This window comes from Hylobates moloch, unplaced genomic scaffold (assembly GCF_009828535.3).
Source record: "Hylobates moloch isolate HMO894 unplaced genomic scaffold, HMol_V3 SCAFFOLD_8, whole genome shotgun sequence".
NCBI classification, from domain to species: Eukaryota; Metazoa; Chordata; class Mammalia; order Primates; family Hylobatidae; genus Hylobates; species Hylobates moloch.
In genome coordinates this window covers 90,456,219-90,480,876 of record NW_026652283.1, presented here as the reverse complement: position 1 = coordinate 90,480,876, position 24,658 = coordinate 90,456,219, and the positions used below count along the sequence as shown (strand labels likewise).

At 40.3% G+C, this 24,658-nt stretch overlaps 1 protein-coding gene across 3 annotated transcripts in view; it reads right to left on the bottom strand.

The window, feature by feature from the left end:
- Window positions 1-9,976: 9,976 nt before the first annotated feature.
- SCN11A (sodium voltage-gated channel alpha subunit 11) overlaps window positions 9,977-24,658 on the bottom strand; it is a 195,818-nt gene continuing 181,136 nt past the window's right edge. For 2 of the 3 annotated variants that reach the window (XM_032159133.1, XM_032159134.2), the window contains 2 exons: window positions 14,743-15,013; window positions 9,977-11,953 (listed from right to left, as the gene is read on the bottom strand). In XM_032159133.1, the coding sequence (XP_032015024.1) occupies window positions 10,905-11,953; window positions 14,743-15,013 (1,320 nt within the window). In that variant the 3' untranslated portion in view covers window positions 9,977-10,904. The remainder of the gene's footprint in view (window positions 11,954-14,742; window positions 15,014-24,658) is intronic. The other variant, XM_032159132.1, reaches the window with a different exon arrangement.

The following is a 24,658-nucleotide window of genomic DNA, read 5'->3' as shown; positions in this document are numbered from 1 at the left end:
ATCCTGACTGCTTCTCTTCCTTCCCTTCTATCTCTTGGTGGTGCCTCCCACTGACTTAACCCAACTGGAAGTCAGTCAGCAAGGAAGTCCAGCTGATGCAGCCTGAAAGGATCTGTCTCTGTGGACACAGGTCAAGGAAGAGAAAAACAGATAATGGATCTGAGGTGGGAGTGTGGGTAAATGGATTCTAACCAGCACCCCTAAGTGTTCCCTGGCCGCCCGAGCTGCCTGGCTCCTCTCCTGATGCCCTCACCCCCAAAATATCCTGGGATCCAATCTCTAAAGGGCGACACCCAGCTACATCTCTAATCCAGCCACCCACTGCCTTCCTTTTGGCCAATCTCAAGGACCCTCTCCAGCACTCAGTGACATGCCATTCTGTTTGGTCAGTGCCCAAGCCTCACCAGAGATTAAATATTTTTAAATATCACCTCTGGCTAAAACAGACAGCAAAGGAAATAATTTTAACTAAAGCAGAGAAGGATGGCCCAGTGACAGTCAAATGAGGGAGTTCGGTCTTGAAATAGGGAGAATCCACGTTTCACACACTAAAGCAGCCTGAACCAGGGCAGAAACAGGCTCAATGTCCCGTGGGGAAGGGTTCCCCTGGCTAAAAAAGAGCCGCCATTTTGGATTTGGAACAAATCTCTCAGCACTACCAGCATTTTATCTGTGGTTTGGCATGCTTTGTTGGGTTCCAGTGGTGGGGTGGGGGGCAGGGGACAGATCAGCACGCTAAGCCCATGTTCTCAGACAGAACGTCCTCCACACCTTTGTCTGAAAGCTGTTCTCTGCATAGCAAAAGGCTATGGAGAACTTGAGGGATGACAGGAGTGGTACTTAGCTTGGAATGAAGTTAGGCAGAGAAGCTTCCCCATATTGAGTCCAGAGCTGCACTGGGGTTCAATGAGAAGGAAATGAATGAGAAGCAGAGGACATTCCAGTGGAGGGGATTGTTGTGAGGAGGATGTGGAGGCAGGAAACACAGGAATTATGCAAAGAACAGCCTGGGGGCTGGCAGACCCTGAATGGGACGTAATGAGTTCGGTGGATTAGAGGGAAAATGTCCATCATGGCCTGCAAAGGAAGACACAAGTGGCCTCATTCTTTCTCTCCCCTGGGGCTGCCTGAGCCATTTATCCTATGCCGGAGGCCAGCTGTGGTACATCTGGGCCAGCTGATGAAAAGTCTGTGATGGCAGGTGGAGTTGGATGCCATAAAGGAAAGGAGGCCAGGTCACTATAACTTGTCCTGTACTTTTGCATAATTATTTGCACATTGATTGTAACATGTTTACTGTCTAAATGAGCATAAACCCATCAAGTATTTCTCCGTTGTTTCCAACACCTCTGGTTTTTGGCATTTCTGCCCTTGGCCATTCCTTTACAGACCTCCAACCTGGTGTGTGTCCCCTCTTCTTGCTCTGCTCACCCAGAGGTAAGGGCTCTTGAGGATGAACAAGAAGAGCACACACCTCAGACAGCATTTGAATCAGTCCTTCCATTTTATTAATATCAAAATCGGGCCTAGAGAGGGGATGGGTCTTGGCGAGGGTCACATAGCAAGTTGGTGGGAAAGCAGGGACTGTGAGGAAGGCAGGGAGGTTTTCTCAGCATTGAGGGGAGGGAGCAGGAAAGTAGCTTCAGGCCCCAGCGGCTCTGAGAAAAGGCTGCTGTTGGGCTCATCAGAGCATTCTTAAGTGTAATTGACTTTTAGGCATTAAACTTTTACCAGAATGAGCTCACACAAGGTCTGTAGGGAGAGGGAAAGTGCCTGGCGTTTCCTGCCTCATGGAGCAGTGTCTGTATGGAAAGCCTCTCCTCCTGGCTACAGGATGTGGCCCTCTCCTGGGAGGGAGAAGAGAGGTGAGGTCCCGGGAGATGGTGCAAGCTAGGAAGCAGAGTTTTCAGTGCCCAACTTGTCCTCTCCAATGCTGGGTGGAAAGAGGACAGGGGTTTAGACCACCCACCCAACAGCTGTCAAGCAGTCATGCTCTGTGCAGTGAGAGACTATTGCAGGGGTAGGGAAGAGGAGACAGAGAACTCAGTCCCTCCTCATAGGACACAGCCCTCTCCTCTCCTGACCAATCTTGCTCACTGGTTTGTCCCTGAATCTGTCCTGCCATCAATCATGAACCTTGTTTCAATCACTACCAATCTCTGGACATCAGTGTTCTCCTCTGTGCAATGAGCTGAGCCAGATGATGTCTTGAAGCTTTCTGAGTGTGGCCATTCCCTAATGAGGGCGTTATCTTCATTCTTAGGTGGGCAGGTGCCAAGACATAGCAGCCATCCCTGGAACAGCTGCAGCCCCTCAGTTTGACTTCAGAGCTAAAATGAGGGATGCTGAGGTTTACTGAGACTTCCATTTAAACCCTCAAACCTCAAGGGCAGGCTTTTTATTACAAGTTTGTTGAAGTTGACACACCGTGAACTGCACACATTTAAAGCATACAACTTGATAAATTGTGACCTATATTATTCACTTGAGAAATCATTACCATGAACAAGATAGCAAACATATCAACATCCTCAAAAGCTTCCTCCTGCCTCTCTATCCTTCTTTCTTATCAATCCCATTCTCATCCCCCAGATTACCATGGGTTTACTTGTCACTACTCTTTAGTTTACATTTTTTAGAATTTTAGATAAATGCAATCATGCAGTTTATACTTGTTTTTGTCTAATTTCTTTCACTCAGAATAATTCTTTTGAGAATCATTCCTGTTATTGCTATCAACTATCAATAGTTCATTCCTTTGTGTTTACTAGGTAGTATAGCATTGGATGGATATACCACAATTTATTTATCCATTCACCTGTTGATAGATATTTGGGTTGTTTGCAGTTTGGGTCATTAAAAATAAAGCTACTGTTAGTGTTTGTGCACAAGTCTTTGTGTAGGCGTGTTTTCATTTCTATTGGGTAAATAGCTGGGAGTGGAATGGCTGAGTTGTGTGATTGGTAGGTGTACGCTTAACTTTACAAGAAATAAGGAAACTGTTTCCCAAAGTGGCTAGCTATTTTATGTTTCTACCAGCAATATATGACAGTTCCAGTTACTCAACATCCTCAACAAAACTTGATAGTGTCAATTTTTTTCTTTCTTTTCTCTAAAGTCCACTATATTGTTTTTCTTCTTCAAAAATTAGTACTTTATATGTTGTACTTAAGAAATCTTTGCCAACCCAAGATCATTCTCCTATGTTTTCTTGTAGAAATTTTTAGTTTAGCTCACATCTATGTCTATGATCTATTTTGGTTAATTTTTGTATACGGTGTGAGGTAAGAATCAATGTTCGTTTTTGTTGTTTTTGCTGTACATGAGTACCCAGTTATTCCAGAAACATTTTTTGGAAATGGTTTCCTCATTGAATCTCCTTGACATCTTTGTTACATATCAATTGAACATTTATGTGTGGTTCTATTTCTTTTCTGGATTCTGTTCTGTTCTGTTCCATTGAGCTATTTATCTATATTTATGCCACTAATACACCATCTTGATTACTATAGCTATATAATATTTCTTGAAATCAGGTAGTATTGACCTCTCCAACTTTTTTCTTCTTTTTCTGTTATTTTCGCTATTCTAGGTCTTTTGTATTTTCATATAAATTTTAGAATCAGCTTATTAATTTCTACAAAAAACTTTCAGGGACTTCAGGATTGCTTTGGGGAAAAGTTATGTCTTAACAATATTGAGTCTTCTGATCCATGACCATAGTATTATCTTCTTTAATTATTTAGATCTGTTTAAATTTCTCACAATGTTTTGTAGTTTTCAGTACACAGGTCTTGCACCTTAGTTGTCAAATTTATTTCTAAGTATTTCATATTTCCCCATGCTATTGTAAATAGTATTTTAAGTTTTAACTTACAGTTGTTCTTTGCTAGCATATAGAAATACAATTGATTTTAAAATAATGATTTTGTATCCTGCTGCCTCCCTAACCTCACCTTTTTTGTAGATTCCACAAGAATGTCTATGTAGTCAATTATGTCATTTGCCAACAAAGACAGTCTTACTTATTTTCCAATGTATCTGGATGGCTTTTACTTTTTCTTGCCTTATTTTCCTGCTTAGGATTTTCTATACAATGTTGAGTAGAAGTTTCATGAGCAACCTTCCTTGCCTTGTTTCAGATCTTCGGGGGAAAGTACATCATTATGTAGTTAGCTCTCCTTTATTTTATGCTCTTCGTCAGGTTGAGGAAATTCCCTTTTATACCCAATTTGCTGGAATCTTAGAGCATTTTTTTAAAAAAAAATCAGGAATGAATGTTAAATTTTGATAAATGACTTTTTTTTCATCTTTTGAGATAGTCATATGATTTTTCTTTTTTAGTTCATCAGTATGGTGCATTACACTGATTGATTTTCAACATCTGACCATTCATGTATTTCTGAGATAAATCCCATTTGTTGTAATGTATTTTTAAAAACATATTTCTGGATTTGATTTGCTAAATTTTGTAAAATATCTTTGGATCTATGTTCATGAAGCTTATTGGCTTGTAGTTTTCTTTTCTTGATACGTCTTTGTCTGGTTTTCATACCAGGGCCTCATAGAGTGAATTGGAAATATTTCTACTGCTTCAATTTTTTGCAAGTTTGCGTAGAAATTGAATTATTTTTTCCCTTCCTGGAGTTTTCTTTGTGAAAAGAATTTTAACTAAAAGTTCAATGTTTAACCTAGATATAGTACTATTCAAGTTATTTCTTCTTGAGTGAGGCTAGTTTATGTCTTTTGTGGAATTTATTCACTTCATCTAAGTTGTTGAGTTTATCAGAATATAATTGTTCGTGATAATCTCTTATCATCTTATTTTCTGTAGAATTTACTGTCTATAGAATTAGTGGGTGATTCTACAGACAACAACACGATAATAAGGGATTCATTCTATTCTCATTCCTGGTATTGGTCATTTATATCTCTTCCTTTTTTAGCTGGAAATTTTTCAGTTTTATTGATCAGCCCAAAGAGCCAGCTGTTGGTTTTATTGGTTCTTTTTATTATTTTTCTGCATTCCATTTCATTAATTTCTCTCTTATCTTTATTATTAATTATCTTCTGATTAGGAGCATGTTTTTAGTTTCCAAAGCAGCTTTGGGGAGTTTTCAGGTATCTTTCTGTTATAGATTTCTAATTCAATTCCATTGTGATCGACAACATATTTTTATGATTTGAATATTTAAAATTTATTGAGACATTTTATAGTCCTATCTTGGTAAATGTTCTATAAGTACTTAAAAATAATGTGTATTTTGTTCTTACTGAGTTCTATAAAAGTCAGTTAGAGCAAGTTGGCTGATAGTTTTGTTCAAGTCTCCTGTACCTTTTTATATTTTCACTCAGTCCTGGAGTGGTCACTCTCAACTCCAGGCAGGGCGTTTCCCTCACTTGATGTCTCCCCTGATTGGTGGTCCATCCCTTGAGGCTCTAGTGCCCTCCCATGGAATAGTAGAAACCTCTCTTTCCAAACTTCAGTGTGAAAATGGATGATCCAGAATGTTACTGAGACCTTCATTTAGATCCGAAGCAATTTTTCAAGTATTGCTCTTTAAAACATTAATTTTGGAGAAAAACTCTGTAGAAGTCTAACTAAGGCTCATGAATCAATAGAATATGAGTCATCTGTATGATTTGGCTCCAGGTATACTTCCTATAGTCCTATAGCTCCAATATACCGCCTATACTTAAAATATAGGAAGAACTTGGAGTATGGAAAGGGGGCAGGGGAACTTGAAGCTGCACTGGCACCACTGACCCAGTGTTTTTACTTAGCCTGTGTGCTCATTCAGAGTATCCTGAGTTGGGGGATTGGTGAGCATTAAAGGAAGCTAAATTAGTACCCCCAGGATACCTCTTGGTAGCACTACAGTCTGACCAGTACAGCTGTAGTCTACATTAATAGAAGTCTATTGCCCGAAAGGAAAAGATGTTCCATTGCCCCCTGGGCACCTGGTTTTAGAAGAGATAGATTAACCATAGTTTGCCTGGAGAAGAAGGGAGAGAATAGAAAAAGGATGGAAGCTCTGTCAAAATATTAGGGGACCAAATACATCTATAGAACTGAGTATATTAAATTTGGAGAGGGAGCACAGCGTCTCCCCAGTGTGAGTTTCCACATTGTAAAGATAACTTTAAAAACATGCATTATTTTGAGAGAAAAAGAAATGAATGCAAAAGGTTCACAGACACTACCAAGAAAACCCTGTACCTTCTATTTAACATCAAGCACATTGTCTCTTTTTGTCTGAGAGGCAGTGCAGTATAGTGGTTGATAGCTTGAGACCTAGAGCCAGAATGCTTGGGTTTGAATCCTGACAAAGCCTCTTACTGGCTCTCGAAGAAGCCTCTTATTTCCTCTACATGACTCAGTTTCCTCATCTGTATAATGAAGGTTACAAATAGTTTCTACCTAATAGAGATGTTGTGAAGAGGTAAGGCTGGTAAAGTGGCTACGTGGCCCAGAGTAAGAGCTCAACAAATGTTAGCTCTTGTTTTCTCAGTGCCACTTTGATTACTCCTTGTGTATCAAGGGACAGGATTGCCCATTCAATGACCCTGGAGGTTCTATCTGGGTTGCCAGGCAACAAGCAATCTGGGATCAGTGGCTTACCCTCCTTGAGCAGGAGGAGCTATACAGGATTTCAGCTCCCCAAGGGCATTGGGTGTTAGAAACTGACATGCCAAGACTGCTCCCTGGAATAGCTGGCTCCCTGGCCCAATTGTTTATAAGGCAAGCTCTCATCTTCACCCTATAAAAAAGTAGAGCAATAAGGGGTGGGATTCTTTCCTGGATCCTGCATGCTGCTTGGTGGAAGGGATGAAAAGGTGGGACTGTGTATCTCATCTTGTTGACTGAATTTCTCCAAGGAAGCCTGCTTTGTTCCCGCATTACATGTCATGATATTTACTGTCACCTACTACCCCACATTCTTCTCTGAACTGTCTCACTCCTCTTCAACTTCATTCCCTGAAAACATACCCTCAGGGCAAGTCCCTTGCCTGCTTCTAGAGCTGGGTATGCTCTCTCTCTCCCATGATGTCATCTGCTCCTGGGATTTCAGACATCACCTTTGCAGCAAAGACTCCTGTCCACACCTTGTCCTCAAGTTCAAGTCCTGGCTGGGCGTTGTCAGTTAGACCTGACATCTTAAACTTTCAAAATATTTAAAATTAAATTACGTTTTAGATTTTCTTCCTCATTAGCCATTAAAACAAACAAGCAAAAAACTCAAACCCTTGCTCCTCCTATGCTATTAACTTAGTACCCTTTACTGTCATCTATCTTGTCCTCCCTCATGGTCAGGCAGCTGGCACAAGCATCTTGGAATCACACCGCATTGCCCTCACCTCCTTCCTGGCTCAGTGTGTCTTCCCCACCAGGATCAGATCTTGTTTTTCTCCATTCCACCTGGCACATTCTATCCAGTTATTTTTCTTCCCTGCTAAAACACCTTCAATGCCTTCTGATTATATAAATACACTAGAACTCCTCATTCTGGCATTTGAGGCTCTCCACAAATGTCTGTGTCTAAGATTCAGTTGCTGCTGCTCCACTCCCTATACTCCATGTCCAGTCAATTGGGTAATTCATACTTCCTCACACTTTCTAGTTGCCATCGAGCTGCCTGTGCTGTCTCCCCGACTTCTAACACCCTCCAAAACCAGGTTCACCTGTCAAAATCCTACACACCTGTCAAGCGCATCCATCTCAGATGCTCCTCTCTCAGGAAGCCTTTCTGTGAGCTTGCTTCATTCATGTCCTCAGAGCAGAGGCATGTTTCTTGTTTATGGCACTTGTTATGTTGTATTGCATTATTATTGCATGGACACTCATCTAATTCTCCTGCCAAAGAGCAAATATGCTCTTGAGACTATAGTCCTATAGTCTATTTGGTTAGAAGCAGTTTACACAAAATACACTGCATTCATCCTTGGAACATGTCTGCCAGTTGAATTGCACGGGGGCTGATCTACCTGGAGTAAAGAAAACTCGGAGAATAAGGGGACTGGATTCACGTGCCTGGTGGGCTGTTTGCAGTGGAAACTCAGTATGTCCCAGGGAAACAGAGCTCATACCAACATCTCTGCCTTCTGAGGGTGTCCTGGATCCTCTCACAGTGAGCAATATTTCTAGGGATATTACTATGAGCTTTCTATCACCCATCCAGGGTTTAGATAATTCACCATATCCTGCTTGGGCTCTTCTCCCTTCAACCCTATGGCTTTCTAAGTGCCAGGCCTGCGTACAGATGATGTGCAGCCCTCTCCGAAAAGAACATGTTGGACATTTGCTGCCATCTAGTGAAGGTAGAGTGGTCCAACCTCTTGATAAAGCTAAGCAGATCTTGTTCTCTCCCTAGGAAGTGGCCCTTGGAAACCAGCCCTGGTTAAACAGAAGCATGTCAGGGTATACAGGTGTGTACGGAAGGGAGGAGGGTGAAGCCTGTTTTATTATTATTTTTATTTTGTTCCACATGTTCTGAGGGTGAAGCTTCTATACAAAACAGATCACATTCAAGCTCCTGCATGGTAGTCTGGAATGGGCAAGACCATATCCTTCCAGATCCTCTCCCTACCTCTAGCCAAAAGGTACCCTTCTTGAAATGATGACCAGCCATCTTTTTTTTTTTTTTTTTTAGAAACTTGATAGGGAATCTATAAAACACCTAAAGTTTATAATCAGAGCTTCTTTTAAAGGCGCCATAGATTACTTCCAGTACCTCAAGGAGAATGTGGCCATGACTTTGCAACTAGTGATTTCCACGAGGCCCTCCCAGTCCTGCACAGGAGCCCTGGTAGCCCATCTCAAAGCTTCCCTGGTCCTGAGCCCACCCACTTCCCCTTCCCAGCATGGCACACAGGCTCAGGCTCCACCAGGTGCATGATTGTATGCAGGTCACTCAACTTCTCTGAGCCTCAGTTTCCTCCTTTTTAAATGGGGTATATCTTCCTCATTGGGTTGGTATGAGGTACAAAAGAGATCATTCACGACATATGCTTAGCCAGTGCCTGATGCACAGCAACCATTAAATAAATATTAGATAATGATATTGTCACTATTTTTACCAATGCTTCAGAGCACAAGGCTGCCTACAAAACTCAGGCCCTTGAAATGAATACATTAAGTCATGGTAAGATCTTACACACTGAAAATAATCACCTCTCAGCCCACCACAGGATCCAGTGCTGCCATTCCCTTTGCTGGGCAGTGTGGGGCAGGTCAGAGGGCCCAACCTCAGACTCCAGGCTGCTGACAGATGCATCAGTTCTTCTCACCTGTCTGAGCTACAGGGTTCCAGGGCTATTTCTATGAGGTTTTCCTCCACTCCTCAATGATCACAATGTAGGTTCTTTGTCCCTCGCCCAGCCTTTTGGGGGATTGAAAGCCTAATGCCTGTTTGACCTCTTGGCATCTCCAGTTTTTAGGGAACTCCTGGACTCCTCCTGCTCCCAAGCCCTTTTGATAGGTCTGGGTGTTTCTTTGAAACAGACATCAGCCAAAACTGTATGTAGGGCTCATCAAATAGCTAAGATCACTGGTTAAGCAGTATGTCTATGGATCTCTCACCCTGTGCCCCAGGTGTTGCTAAGAGGGTACTCTCACTGCCCAAGGTGTCCACTGCAAATATCTTAACCAGCCAAGTGGGGCTCTCTTTTCAGTTTCAGCAAGTGATGTGCTGCAATCAGCTTGAGCCAGCTCTCAAGAACTTATTACGAGCATCTCTTCTCAACTCCACGTCCAGTAACATTATGTTGATAGCTTGAAATCAGCCATAATGGGAGTACTCACACCACAGAGATTTGTGAATGCTATAAAGCATGGCTTTCCTTTTTCCTGAAGAGTCAGTTGTTAAACACTTGTCAGATACACCACTGGCTCTAGTCTTTAATTGCAAGCAAAGCACCACATTTAAACCACTACTCACAGAACCACTGAACGAAAGGGGAATATTAGTGTACTATCTGAAAGAAACACAAACAGAAAGCTTTATTGAATTTATATATATATATATATATAATCTGAGATGGTAGCTTGTGAAAGGGTAGTAATTGACAAATCAAGATTGTGCCTCTAGGTTTTAAACAAACCCGAAATATTTAATGTTGGTAAAAAATGTCTGCAATAAGCTATTCATTTATTGGCAAGTTTTGAATTTTCATTTAGCATGCAAAGAGCTACATTTGATAAACCACATACTTGCATCAGGAAAATATCAAACAAAAATGATGTACCTAGAAACAGAAAATACAACTTAAAATTTTAATGTGTTTTTTGTTTCTTATTCTTTTTTGTTTAGATACAATTTGAACCATGTTTCTTTTCTTTTCTTTTGAGACAGTCTCACTCTGTCACCAGGCTGGAGTGCAGTGGCACGATCTTGGCTCACTGCAACCTCCATCTCCCAGGTTTAAGCGATTCTCCTGCCTCAGCCTCCCGAGTAGCTGGGACTATAGGCGCATGCCACCATGCCCAGCTAATTTTTGTATTTTTGGTAGAGATAGAGTTTTATCATGTTGGCCAGGATGGTCTCAATCTCTTGACCTCGTGATCCACCCGCCTTGGCCTCTCAAAGTGCTGGGATTACAGGCATGAGCCACTGCGCCCGGCCTGAACTATTTCAATCCTAACATTGGTATGTCCTTTTACAGTCCTTCCTAGTGTCTTCTTCCTTATTAAAATTGTACCAGTGGTTGTCAAGCAGCCTTATCCTATATCTTTGTAAGTATCATTTAAAATGAAATTGAAATATCACTTATTTTAGCCAGAAAAGAAAATGGAATGGCTAATTTGGTGAATCCACTCCCTGTTCATACACTAAGCTGCTGACCCCTGGAGCTCAGAGGCTGGAGGCGAGGCTCTGAAGCTGTGAGGTAGGCGCGGAGGTGAGGGCTCAGTCACAGTGGACCTTGCCCTTGGCCACCCCAAAGCTAGACAAGTCTCCATTGCAAAGAGTCTGGAGTGGTGAATGAGGCCTGTTTTCCAAGTCATTTTGGTCACCTTGGTCACCCCTGGTCACCTTCATCATGTACTTTCGAAAGGCCTTTTGAATAATAGCAGCACCTCTTTCCTCTTCCTTTCTCTTGGTGGTGGTGACTATGGGTTCATACAACTTCTTGAGAGGATTGGCTTCCATGAACTTCTCTTCCATCATTGCTTTCATGCTATCCAGGCCATCAGAGCCACCGAGTACCCTAGCGGTGAAGGCGAAAAGAATATCCATGCAGTGGAGGCGATCTCCACTCACCATGGGCAAGTCCATTACTAGAAATTGATATTTATTTGGCTTTGCGACACGCAAAGGCTCAGGCAAGGCATCAGCAAAGTCAGAAAGGGCAGCATATTTGATAAATTGTGTTGCTTCTGGGTCAAACTTTTCCCACACTTCATAAAATATGTCAAAGTCATCTTCACCCAAAGGGTCCTCACTTTCTTCAGTGGCTGTGTTGAAGTTCTCTAAAATCACAGCAATGTACATGTTGACAACAATGAGAAAGGAGATGATAATGTAACTGACAAAGTAGGATGTGGCTATTCCAGGGAGGTGGCAGTTTTCTGAGGAAGAGTTACATGATTCTTTTGATCGCAGCATGGGGCTGAGCAGGGAATCCCAACCTGCTGATGTGCTTATCTGGAAGAGACAGAGCATGCTGCTGGCAAAAGTCTTGAAGTTGAATATATCATCAATTCCAGACTCTGGATTCACTTTGGAAAACCAGTTCATACCCAAAATGGCATAGATAAACATAATCAGAAAGAGTAGAAGACCAATGTTGAACAGAGAAGGAAGTGACATCATCAGAGCAAAGAGGAGAGTCCTGATTCCTCGTGCAGCCCGGACAAGCCTCAGGATTCGGCCAATCCGAGCCAAGCGGACAATTCTGAAGAGCGTCGGAGGGAAAGGAATGTACTGCTGATTTTCCAAGGTAGAAATCATTGTACCTCAGGAGAAGGAGAAAAGTAAATAAGTTTCCAGAAGGCACACTGGTTTCAGATCCAGCCTGTCTCCTGCCTCAGAATCCTATGGAGGCCGACTTTTTATCAATATTTTGTAGTTCATGTACAAAACTAAGAATTTCTTTTACCACTATCAGGGAAAATACCTATCTGCATCTTAATTTGGAAAATACTTTCCAAGGGCCATACAATTTTTCTACATTTCTGTGTAGAAGAATTTAAACACAGCCCTACTACAGGTGTAGAAGGGCTGTATTTATTTGTGTAGAAGAATTTAAATACAGCCCTACTACAAGTGAGGACAGCTTATCTGCTGAAAGAGCCACAATGTATGTAGGGCCAGAGGGAAATGGTAGCATTAGAATGCTCACCTTTAGGCTGAAGCTGCCCATGGATCTTTCATATTTGTCATCCTCATTCCAAGGACTTCTGAGATCCAAACTCAAAAGGCTCAAGGGACACAATTTGGAGATACTTTCTCTGTTGCTGCAAACCCCATAAATGTCATTTCAGAGGTTTGATCAAACAGCTGAATATTTGACCTAAAATGTCGCCCTGTTCTTCCATTACCTGCTCTGCAGGCGAGTGATGCAAGGATTTAAGACAATTCACATTTTGGCCTAAACATTATAGAATGGTTGGAACATGCTTGCCTTGTGTAGACATGGCCTTGTTCTTGCTTTGAGTGTCTTCTAGGGTCGTTAGGGGTCATGGGCAGTCTTTGAGTGCCCATGACCCCTAATGACCTTGAGTATCCTCTAAGGTCATTGGGGTCTATGAGGGTTCATGGGCAGCAGAATGCTCTGCTGTCACCTAATGACTAAAGAGAACTAGTTGATTATATACTTCACTGACTACCCAATTATGCCAAAGAAGTTTAATTCATACTTTAATTGGGAAGTCAACCCTGGAAAGATGTAAAATTTATTAAGTGCCAATTCAGCAACAATTGGAGGAACCCCATCATTTAAGATCTATCTCCTCTATGAATATTTCTTGGGCTGATCAAGCCCATAGTAATCTGTTCTTTCTCTGAGCTCATTTCTGTTTTGCATCATGTGATTTGGTATTCAATTAATTTCCCTATCTTTTTTTGGCACTTTAAGATGGGTAAGCCGTAATACCTCAACTAGATTGTTAAATCCTAGAGAGAGATTCATTTCAACTCACACTCATTTTGCATTTCTCCAAAAACTTAGGAAAGAGCTTGGAAAAGTATTGAGGCTAAGCGTTGGACGGCAGAAATATTGGCAAAGACACAAAAAACTCTGTCCACATTAGTGAGTAGGATTAATATATGGATTAATCCTACTGCTGAGTATTATTTGGCTTAATATGTGGATTTTCTCATCCACTGGGGCAAATGCCATACAGCATGTGTAACTGCAATTGCCTAGCCGTTGTTCAAAGGGCAAAAGTCAGAAACATTTCCACAAAGTGCATGATGCCTGGCACTGCATGGAAGGAGCTGTGGAATGAATGAGCTGCTCTTTTTCTCATCAGAGAAAGGGCTCTTTGAGTTCTTAGAGGGCCTCCCTAGACATCCGACCACCATTTTCTAGCTTTTTTTTTTTTTTGCTGCTGTCAATTTCATCAAGACTTGTGATTGGAATTGACTAATAAAAATTAAAGGTCTACTTGACTGTAAACTCATGGAAGAATCTATTGCTAAGCTTTATCTACATTAACATCATGGCTTAGAAACCAGAACACACTATGAACTGTAGTATATTTTGTTGTTGTTCTCTGAAACATCTGCAATGCTGCAGTAGCATTAGGAACCAAAATATCTTGATCCAATATATCTGTTTGATGCATTCTTTCTGAGATCGCACAAAAGCTTCCACTTGGAAAATCAGTTTTCTTTGTCTTCATGGCGTTTTGAACTGTGAGAAGGGCTCCTGGACAGTTTTACATAATTATAAAAAGTCAAGTTAACAGTTTAATTAAAACCAGACTTCAAAAACCCAGAGTAAGCACTTATGGTTTAGCCATGAAGAATTTAATTTTAAAGTTGATGTGCATATGTGTGTGTTTTATAAGAAGGTGTATGGCAATAACCTTCTTTCTTTTGTATTCTTTTATAAACCATTTAGTTAACCCTGCCTGTGATTAGAAAAAACATATTGATTAGAGAATGAGGCTGGTTGGTAAGTGGGGTCAAAGAATCTGAGACAATCACAGTTCACACTGTGGTTTAAGTTAACATGGGATATAGAATAGAAAAAAAGCTTTGATTGTCTGAATGATATACTCTTGGAAGCCCAATCTAGAGTGGGCCATGGGGCCTTGTACAGGGGTTGAAAGGGAGCACAGTAGTGCCACAGGGGCACAATAATTGTGATCTGGCATCCATGTGGATTTTGAACAAAGGAAAAACATGGGCAGTAAATCCTTAAAACTATAAAATGCTCATAGGGCTTATAGTTGCACAGGAAAGGTAGAACTTTGACTCAATTATCTGAATAAATCAGGTTACCACCACAAAAACTTCTGAGTCATTTTAATTCTGTCTATTTCCATTGAATACATTAGCTGCATAATAATTGAACTCTATTTCAGTTTTGTAGTGAGTTAAGGGAATGAAAATTACTCTCTATCTCCTAGCAACTTCCTGGTAGAGAATGGCATTAGTACCCTTGTCTGTTCTTTCAGAAACTACACTAGGCCCAGTTTTCTGCTTTGTGGATAGTTTGAACAAACTTCAAAAAATGATAAGATTTACAAACTTACTTCTGGTTCTTAAAGTCCCTCTGTCTGCTGATTTTACTTACTAACAATGGAAAGAAGCACGACCACACAGTCAAATAAATTCCAGCCATTGGTGAAGTAGTATTGCCTCAAAGCAAAGATTTTGATGAGACATTCTAATGTAAAGATGACCACAAAGACCCAGTTGAGATGGTCAAGGATGGAGTTCATGGCTTCGGGTTGGTTATTTGATTCAGCCATCATGCTAATCATGTTTAGGATAATGAGACTTATGATGACGATGTCAAAGATCTGGCTTGTGACTACATCGAACACGAGACCTTGACATTTGTTCTGAGAGAAAAAAGAGATTATAAATCATTTTGAATGCAAGAATAAAATTACATACAATAAAAAGAACATAAATACAACAGAATTTGTTTTTCCTTAAAATTAAAGCAGTTCCTTGAAAAATACACAGACCCTTTTCAAAGGGCAAGAAATTCTTATAAATCCCCAGGGTTGCCTTATATATTTTCATTCAAATGTAATTAGTAACTGGTTTTAAGTGCTTAGGCTTATAGTTTTAATTCCATTTTAAAACAAAAAATATTAAAAAGTCTTAGTAACAACATAACTTTGACGTGATTGATGATGTGCTTTGCTGAAATAAAACAGTGCATGCTGGATTTAATAATAAAAAGATGAATCTTGGTCTCTATATTTTATCTCTTTCTGTATTCTTACTTCAACAATATTAGTGCAGAGAATACCTGCTCACATAAGTATGTTGGACAAAATGGAATTAGTATCTTCAATGCTCCATTTGCCAATTCACAATAATCAGAACTTAACCAAAATTCTGTATTCAAATAATTCTTCAATGCTAATTTTAAAAGTCTTGTTCACTTGAAGATAAAGCTAATAGATGAGATTATAACCCAATAATTACTAAAACTGAAGACAGAAAAAAGATGGTTAATTTATATTATAACTGAGGTTTATATTATTACATGTGGTTTATATACAGATGGCCATACTGCCCAAAAAGTGAGTATATGCTGATTGTTCTGGTACAGGTCCTAACTCAAGTTTGCATGCCAAGTCTACCATATGCAGTGAAATTACTCAATTATTCCATGATTTTCTTTAATACAACTGCTGTGAAGCACTACTTTGTTCTTCACTTTGTGGAAAACTATTCCTAAATACAAACCCAGACATTGAAATTTTATAGCATTCTTGACTATACATTGGTTGCTTTACAATCTGTGTACATATTGTTTTATATTATATTATCATCAAATCAAAGTGGCATACACTATTATCTTTAGAGAACTCACATACTCCTAATAATACATCTTTAGACACGCAAGGGATCTGTTATGTAATCCAGGCAAAGATGATGTTGGCTTGTGGTGGTGACAGCAGATAAAGATAAAAGCATATAGGCTTAAGAGCTAATGTGAGGTGGAAGCAAGAACCGTCAGAGAATTCAAATGTAGTGGGCTTTGAGAAAGTTAAGACTGAGAATATAGTTTCTGGTTGATAAAACCATTTAACCAGCCAGAGAACAGAGGATGAGGAATATTAAAGGGAGATGATAGATCTGACCTGAGCAGGTTGAGTTGAGGTGCCAGTGGGGGATCCAAGGGCAATGGGCAGGTAGAAGTATGAGTTTGGAGTGCAGGTGCAGAAGCTAGAATACAGATGACATTAATACTAATATGAATTAAAACCACGGGAGTGAATCATGTATCACTCGGCGAGAGCAAGGGCAATGAGAGGAAAGAGGGTAGGGACAACACTGGAGGACACTACATTTCAGTTGTGATTTTCAAACCATGTGCTGGGAGCCCCAAGGCTTTTATCAAAGAGTCAGGAGAAGACACTAGAAAGTCAAGTGCCTTTCCTATTTAAGCATGAATTTGGGAAGTCAGAAAAGAGCTGGAGAAAAGACACTTTCAAGGGTGAACTCCAGGGAAGCGGAATGAAGGGCAAAAGGAAATATGAGGGAGGGTGAGTATTGGTTTTATAGTTAACTCTAACATCTAGACAAATAGAGGAGATTAAGAGCATAAATGTCCTAAAGTGTTGAATTACCTAAAGTGTTGGATGATCAAAAAGCATTCTATGTCACTTCAGAACATAGAGTGACTCCTATACCTCAGTATGAATTTTAAATCAAGAAATGAAGCCATCCTGTGAAGATGCTTCAGGAGAAATCAGAAGTGATTCCAAACCCCTTGTTCTATTACTGGAAATGAAATGCATCAATGCTCAGGCTAAAACAGCTATGTTTTCCTCCTATGCAATTGCTCTTCGTTTTGAGGGTCAAAAGCTAATATTTGGATTTTAGAGATGGAAAAAAAAATCTCTGGGGAGATAAAGTTGTGGGTCAATGGCTAACTGTTGATTTGAAGTCTAAGCCCAGACTCAGGGACTTCTGGTGATATGATGTTGGATTTATGTCATGCGACACTACTCTGGAATATAAAAGTCAAGATAAACGTGCAGTGTTAAGTGGTGAGATTGTATTTGATTACCAGAATCATTCATTGAAGGCTTGAGTTGTAGCTACACAGGGAGAGCTGTGACTTTGCACCTACTCCCAGATAAGCCACGTGATAAGCATGCTATAAAAGATGGTAAGGAATGGAGGTGACAGCTTTCCTATGTTAATGTAGTCTGCACCCACTTTCTGTTCATCTCTTACAGCCTAGCATGCTCTGTGCAGTGCATCTATGTGTTGCAGCTTCTGTTGGGCTGTGTGCTGTGTTGCTTGAAATAAACTGATAAATATATGGGAACATATTGTGTCTTGTGACTCTTAGTTAATGCCAAACCCAAGACCAACTGGTAATGAGTCAGTGGCTGCATAGCATGCATATGTAAACAAAAATTCTCCTTTTCTTGTTGTTGGCTCAAGTTCAAGTAAGAACTTTAAAGTGAAATCAGTACTAGAAAGTGAGATTGGTATTTAAAAGCTAGATTCAATTTAGGTAAACTGAAGTCCCATAAACCGCTGGCAGATTAAACCTTCCCAAATATAATTTTATTATGAACCCTGTGGTCAAAAATCTCTCACTACATAAAAGATAAATTCTAAATTCTTGGCCCTGACACTTATTGACATTTTTAATGCATCAAAAATACCTCATTTAAGTGTGATGGACTCTGTTTGTGCCTTATAACATTTTTTTTATATTCAATAAATAATTACTGAGAACACATTTTATGCCAGGCCCTATTCTGAGTGCCGAGAATAGCAGTAAGTGAACTGCATTCATCATTTGGGATCTCAGGTTCAAATGGAAATCTCCAAATTATCTGCATGCTTCCAATTGCAAGCCCCTCTTTCATCCAGCTTTCCCTGACTTTTCAGCATCCACTGACCTGCTCTGCTATGGAGCTTTCAAACTCACTTGTCAGAGCTACCTACTCTGTTGTGTCTGTTGTACTACTTTATAATCCAATGCTCTCAAGTATGTATACAACATCTCAGCTCCTCAATTAGACTGCAAGCACAGAGCTGCCCGGGATGCTGCTTCTATCTTGCCCCATAGTACCTGATAAAGCAGGATTCATAGAGTGCAGGGATCAGCAAACCATGGCCTATAGGACAAATCCAGTGACCTATCTGTTATTGTACAGCCCATGAGCTCAGAATGGGTTTTACATTTTTAAATATTTGGTGAAAAAAAAAATCAAAAGAAGAATAAAGTTTAGCGACGTATGATAATTATATAAAATCTAAATTTCCATGTCCCTAAATAAAGTTGTGTTGGAATACAGGCATGTTCATTTGTTCTATATTGTATATGGCTGCTTCTGTGCCACAATGGCAGAGTTGAGTACTATGACAGAGACATACAGCCAGCAAAGACTAAACTATTTACTATCTGGGCCTTTAAGCAGAAGTCTGTCAATCCCTGATATACAAAGTTTATCATAAATACTTGTAAAGTGGAAGTAAGTATGCATGACCTTAACCTCACACTAACAAAAACTGGTAAAAAATATTACAAGTACATTCTAAACTCATCAAAATTGAAAAAAGCAAAAACAGGAAGACAGCAGATAAGAGGCAGGGCTAACGTGCATCTCCCACTTGGATGGACAGAACAGTGTGTGGAGACTCACACTGTGGACTTTTGCTTCAAGAACCACCGCAGGAACGTAACAGGAAAACCAGAAGAATTCACAGATCCTTTGAAAGAAGCGACATGCCACTGCAGACTGCACAAGACAGGTGAAAAGCCGTGAGTTCCCAAAGTGTGAGTGAGAGAGGGGAAAACCTGCCTCCAAACACACATCCCCACTGGGGAATCTGAAAATCCAGATCACAAGAGAAGGATGTAACCTTACCTAGAGCTGAAATGACTTTAGGGAGCTGCATGAAGTGCAAAGTAGAAGAAGCAACAGGAACCTTGAAGGCACTCCCAGTCTCCAGCTTGAGCCCTGGAATGCCATTCCTGACTGTATCTCACAGGGGCCTTCTGAGAAGGCAGCCAGCCAAATACAGGAGGGGCTATAGGGTGAAAGAAACTTCCAACTAGATTTTGTGATAATTTCGACTGGGCACAAACTTCCTTGAGCAGAATCCAGGGGGCTAACAGGAGTTGCTGCAGATATGAGTGCAGGAGCTGCTAACATCGTGGGCAGACAGGGAGGGATGTGGCCTGAAAGCCATGCTTGCTTTGTCAGCAGGGAAGCTTATGGCCTGGGGCAGGTTTGAGATCCCTGAGTAGGCTGCCTGGATCTAAACTTGGTGCAGTTAGTACGGCACTGCAGTAGCAAGACCAGCCTCACCAAGTGTTTGGGAGCTGGGCGAGGCCTTTCACTACTGGCTATCCCCCACTTCTCTGGTGATCTATACTGCACAGCAGAAGTAGCCATAATCCCCTCTGGAACATAACCCCATTGGCCTGAGGACCACTTCCTCATCCCCCACAGTGGTTATGGCAAGCCCCACTCAAGGAGAGTCTGCACTTGGACGTGCCTAATCCTGCCCTCACCTGATGGTTTTTCTCTACCTGTCCTAGTAGCTGAACACAAAAGACATAAACCCTTGGGAGTTTTATGGCTCTGCCTATCACCTGAAAAGTCAGAATACTTCCCCTGGCCAACTTAGGGCAAGCATATATCCCACTGCTAATAGCACGGTGGTGCTCTCTTGAAAGCACCACCTCCTGGCTGGAGGTCAAACAACTCAGGACATGACCGCAATTCATGACAGAATAGCGCTGATCCCAGGAAGGAGAAAACGACAGCTAATTCTACTGCCTGCAACATCCTGGCTAACCAGAGGTCCTGAGTCTGTCCACATGACAACTTCACTGCTAGCATAACCAGCATTTGAGAAAGCCAGCATACTTAATGTATCTAGAGCCAAGGACTCTCACAGAGTCTACTTCACTCTCCTGTTACTTCCACCAGAGCAGGTGCTGGTATCCACAGCTGGGAAACCTGAAAACAGATCACATCACAGGACTCTTTGCAAACATTCCCCAGTACCACCCCAGAGCCTAGTAGCCCTGCCAGGTGGCTAGACCCAGAAGAGCAATAACAATACTGCAGTCTGGCTTTCAGGAAGCCCCATCCCTAGGGAAGGGGGAATGCACCACATCAGGGGATCACCCTGTGGGACAAAAGAATCTGAAGAGCAGGCCTTGAGTTCCAGATCTTTCTGTTGGTGGATAGTTTCTCACAGCAGAAACACAATTACAGTGCTGGCACAGTAGGGAAAGTCTGCACCTCTAGCCCAATGGGCAGGCATCCTCTGCGATTGTGAAGGGTCTTAGAGAAGACGTCCTTGTTTTCCCCTGGCACTCCACTGCAGACACGGCTGGGGCTTCCCCCACAGGAACACAGTATGGAGGCATCTATAGACAGCCTGTCTGGAACAATCCAGGGTGAGTGCGGCCCCACAGAAGGAGCACACCCCAAATTCAGGCTGTGTGAGAGGCAGAGTCACAGTTCCTCCCTACTTGGAACATCAACATTCCTACAGATGAAAAGAGGTGGCTGTCTGATCTGAACAGCCAAAACACTGGGACAGGAGTGAGGCTGTGAGGTGAATAGCTTTCTGGCTGACCTGGCAGAGGAGCTGAGGTAGCTTCCACTCTTCACCCTGATAAAACCTCAGCGCATCTAACTGAGAGCTCTCCCAGCCACATTCATCAAGGCTAGGACCTCAGCCTACTGCTGGGTATTACATTTACCCACCTGCCTTAGCCATAGCCGGTGCCTACTCAGGGATACCTTCCCTATTGGCCTGAAGCCTGAATCATCAAGTCAGTAAATAAAACACTGGGAAAAAATTAAATAAATAAATAAAAATGTACACCATGAGAGAACCAGATAAGCTGCAAGAGATCCCTGCCATTCCAACTTCATAGGAGACAGTGAACTTGCCAGCACACAAAGACGATAACTACTACAACCAGCATCAGGGAAAGCCAGTGCACAATGACTCTCTATAACTAAGGATCTCATACAGAGTCTTTACTCCTACAAGGACCAATAATCATATTAGGCTAAAATACACACTGTCCTGATGTTAAAGAGGGAAAATATTTTAAATTAAAAAAAAACACAGTCCAATTAAAAACAAATCCAAGAACAATTTTAAGTAATAGTCTACCCAAGTGAAAAGGAACCAGAAAAGTAATTCTGGTGATATGACAAAACAGGTTCTATAACACCTCCAAAAGATCATACTAGCTTCTCAGCAATGGATCCAAATCAAGAAGAAATCTCTGAATTTCCAGATAAAGAATTCAGAAGATTTATTATTAAGCTAATCAAGGAGATACCAAAGAAAGGTGAAAACCCACTTAAAGAAATTTAAACAACAATACGAGATATGGACAAAAAAATTTTCCAGAGAAATAGATATCATAAAGAAAAAATACTCACAACTTCTGGAAATAAAAGAAACACCTAGGGAAATGCAAAATGCCATGGTAAATTTCAACAATAGACTAGGACAAGTAGAAGAACTTTAGAGCTCAAAGACAAGGCTTTTGAATTAAAAGCCAATCAGACAAAGACAAAGAAAAAAGTTTAAAAAATGAATGAAGCCTCCAAGAAATTTGGGATTATGTTAAATGGCTAAACCTAAGAATAATTGGTCTTCCTGATGAAGAAGAGAAATCTAAAGTTCATAAAACTTATTTGAAGAAATAATTGAGGAAAACTTTCCTGGCCTTGTTAGAAATCTAGACAACCAAATAAGAAGCTCAAAGAACTTCTGGGAAGTTCATCACAAAAAGATTATCACCTAGGCACATAGTCATCAAGTTATCTAAAGTCAAGATGAAGGAAAGAATCTTAAGAGCTATGAGACAAAAGAATTAGATAACCTATAAAGGCAAACCTATCAGATTAACAGTTAACTTCTCAGCAGAAACCTTACCAGCTGGAAGGAATTGGGATCCTATCTTTAGCCTCCATAAATAATATAATTGTCAGCCAAGAATTTTGTATCCAGTGAAACTAAGCTTCATAAATGAGGGAGAGATAAAGTCTTTTTCAGACAAATAAATGCTGAGAGAATTCATCACCACCAAACCAACACTACAAGAAATGCATAAAGGAATTCTAAATTATGAAACAAAACCTTGAAATACACCAAAACAAAACAAAACAAACAAAAAACCTCCTTAAAGCATAATTCTCATGGGGCCTATAAAACAACATGAAACTGGAAAACATCATTCTCAGTAAACTATCGCAAGGACAAAAAAGCAAACACCGCATGTTCTCACTCATAGGTGGGAATTGAACAATAAGAACTCATGGACACAGGAAGGGGAACATCACACTCCGGGGAATGTTGTGGGGTGGGGAGAGGGGGGAGGGACAGCATTAGGAGAAATACCTAATGCTAAATGACGAGTTAATGGGTGCAGCAAAACAACATGGCACATGGATACATATGTAACAAACCTGCACATTGTGCACATGTACCCTAAAACCTAAAGTATAATTAAAAAAAAAAGAAAGAAATACAGAGCCCCCAAACATGCCCGTTCATGGACTTGACTTAGTAAGTCTGAGTTTAGACAGCTATCACAAGTTCTCAGATATAATGATGCAAATAGATACAGATCAATTTAAATAAAACTTTGTGGATAATACAAATTAAAAAAATTATTCCATTGTGATTTTTAAGCTTAAAAAAAAAAAACCCAACAAAGTATTTAGGCAACAACTAACATGATGAATAGAACAGTACTTCACATCTCAATACTAACATGGAATGTAAATGGCCTAAACACTCCATTTAAAAGATACAGAATTGTAGAATGAATACCAATCCACAAACCAAGCATCTACTGTCTTCGAGAGACTCACCTAACACATAAGGACTCATATAAACTTAAGGTAAAGGGTGGAAAAAGATATTCCATGCAAATGGAAATGAAAAGTGAGCAAGAGTAGCTATTCTTATATCAGACAAAACAGACTTTAAAGCAACAAAAGTTAAAAAAGACAAAGAGGGACATTATATAATGATAAAATGATTAGTTCGACAGGAAAACATCACAGTCCTAAATATATGTGTACCTAACACTGGAGCTCCTAAATTCATAAAATAATCACTATTAGACCTAAGTAATGAGGCAACACAATAATAGTGGGAGACTTCAGTATAGCACTGACAGCACTAGACAGATAATCAAGACAGAAATTAAACAAAGAAACAATGGACTTAAACGATACCCTAGAACGAACAAAATTAACAGATGTTTACAGAACATTCTACCCAACAACTGCAGAATATAGATTCTATTCATCAGCACATGGAGCATTCTCCATATCACATGGAGATAGACCATATGATAGATCACAAAACAACTCATAATAAATTTAAGAAAATCGAAATCATATCAAGTATCCTCTCAGACCACAGTGGAATAAAACTGGAAATTAACTCCAAAAGGAACCTTCAAAACTATACAAATACATGGAAATTAAATAATCTCCTCTTGAATGATCTTTGGGTTAACAATGAAATCAAGATGTAAATTTAAAAATTCTTTGAACTGAATGATAATAGTGACACAACTTATGAAAACCACTGAGATACAGCAAAAGTGGTGCTAAAAGCAAAGTTTTTAGCATTAAATGCCTACATCACAATGTCTGAAAGAGCACTCACAGACAATCTAAGGTCAGATCTCAAGGCATTAGAGAAAGAAAAACAAGCCAAAGGCAAATCCAAACTCAGCAGAAGAAAATAAATAACAAAGATCAAGCAGAAATAAATGAAACTAAAACAAAAAAAATACAAAAGGTAAATGAAACAAAGAGCTGGTTATTTGAAAAGATAAAAATGATAGACCATTAGTGAGATTAACCAAGAAGAGAGAAGATCAAAATAAGCTCAATTAAAAATGATACAGGAGATAGTACAACTGATACCAGAGAAATACAAAAGATCATTCAAGGCTACTACAAACACATACATGCACAAATTAGAAAGTCCAGAGGAAATGGATAAATTCCTGGAAACATACAACCATCCTAGATTAAATCAGGAAGAAATAGAAACTCTGAACAGACCAATAAAAAGTAGCAAGATTGAAACAGTAATAAAAAAATTGCCAACCAAAAAAAGTCCAGGACCAGATGGATTAACAGCTGAATTCTATCAGACATTTAAAGAAGAATTGGTACCAGTCCTACTTAAAGAAACGCATTTGCAAAATTATAACTGAGGAAATTATGATAGTGAAAGAAATCACAACTAATGGACTCCATCTTCTTCTAACCTTTAAGGTGTCCTTGTTCACTCCTGGGCATAGGCTGAACTAACTTTGGGAAGGAATTCAGTTCATGGCCTGACTTTGAAACAAAATTGATAATAGATCTTTCCCCAAAAGACCCCTCCTCTTGCCTGGGGACCAGTCTGCCTTTGCAGGACTAACAAATTAGCTACAAGATTAGAAATTAAGGTTAAGGGGTCATGAAGCCCCTGGGCTCCAAGAG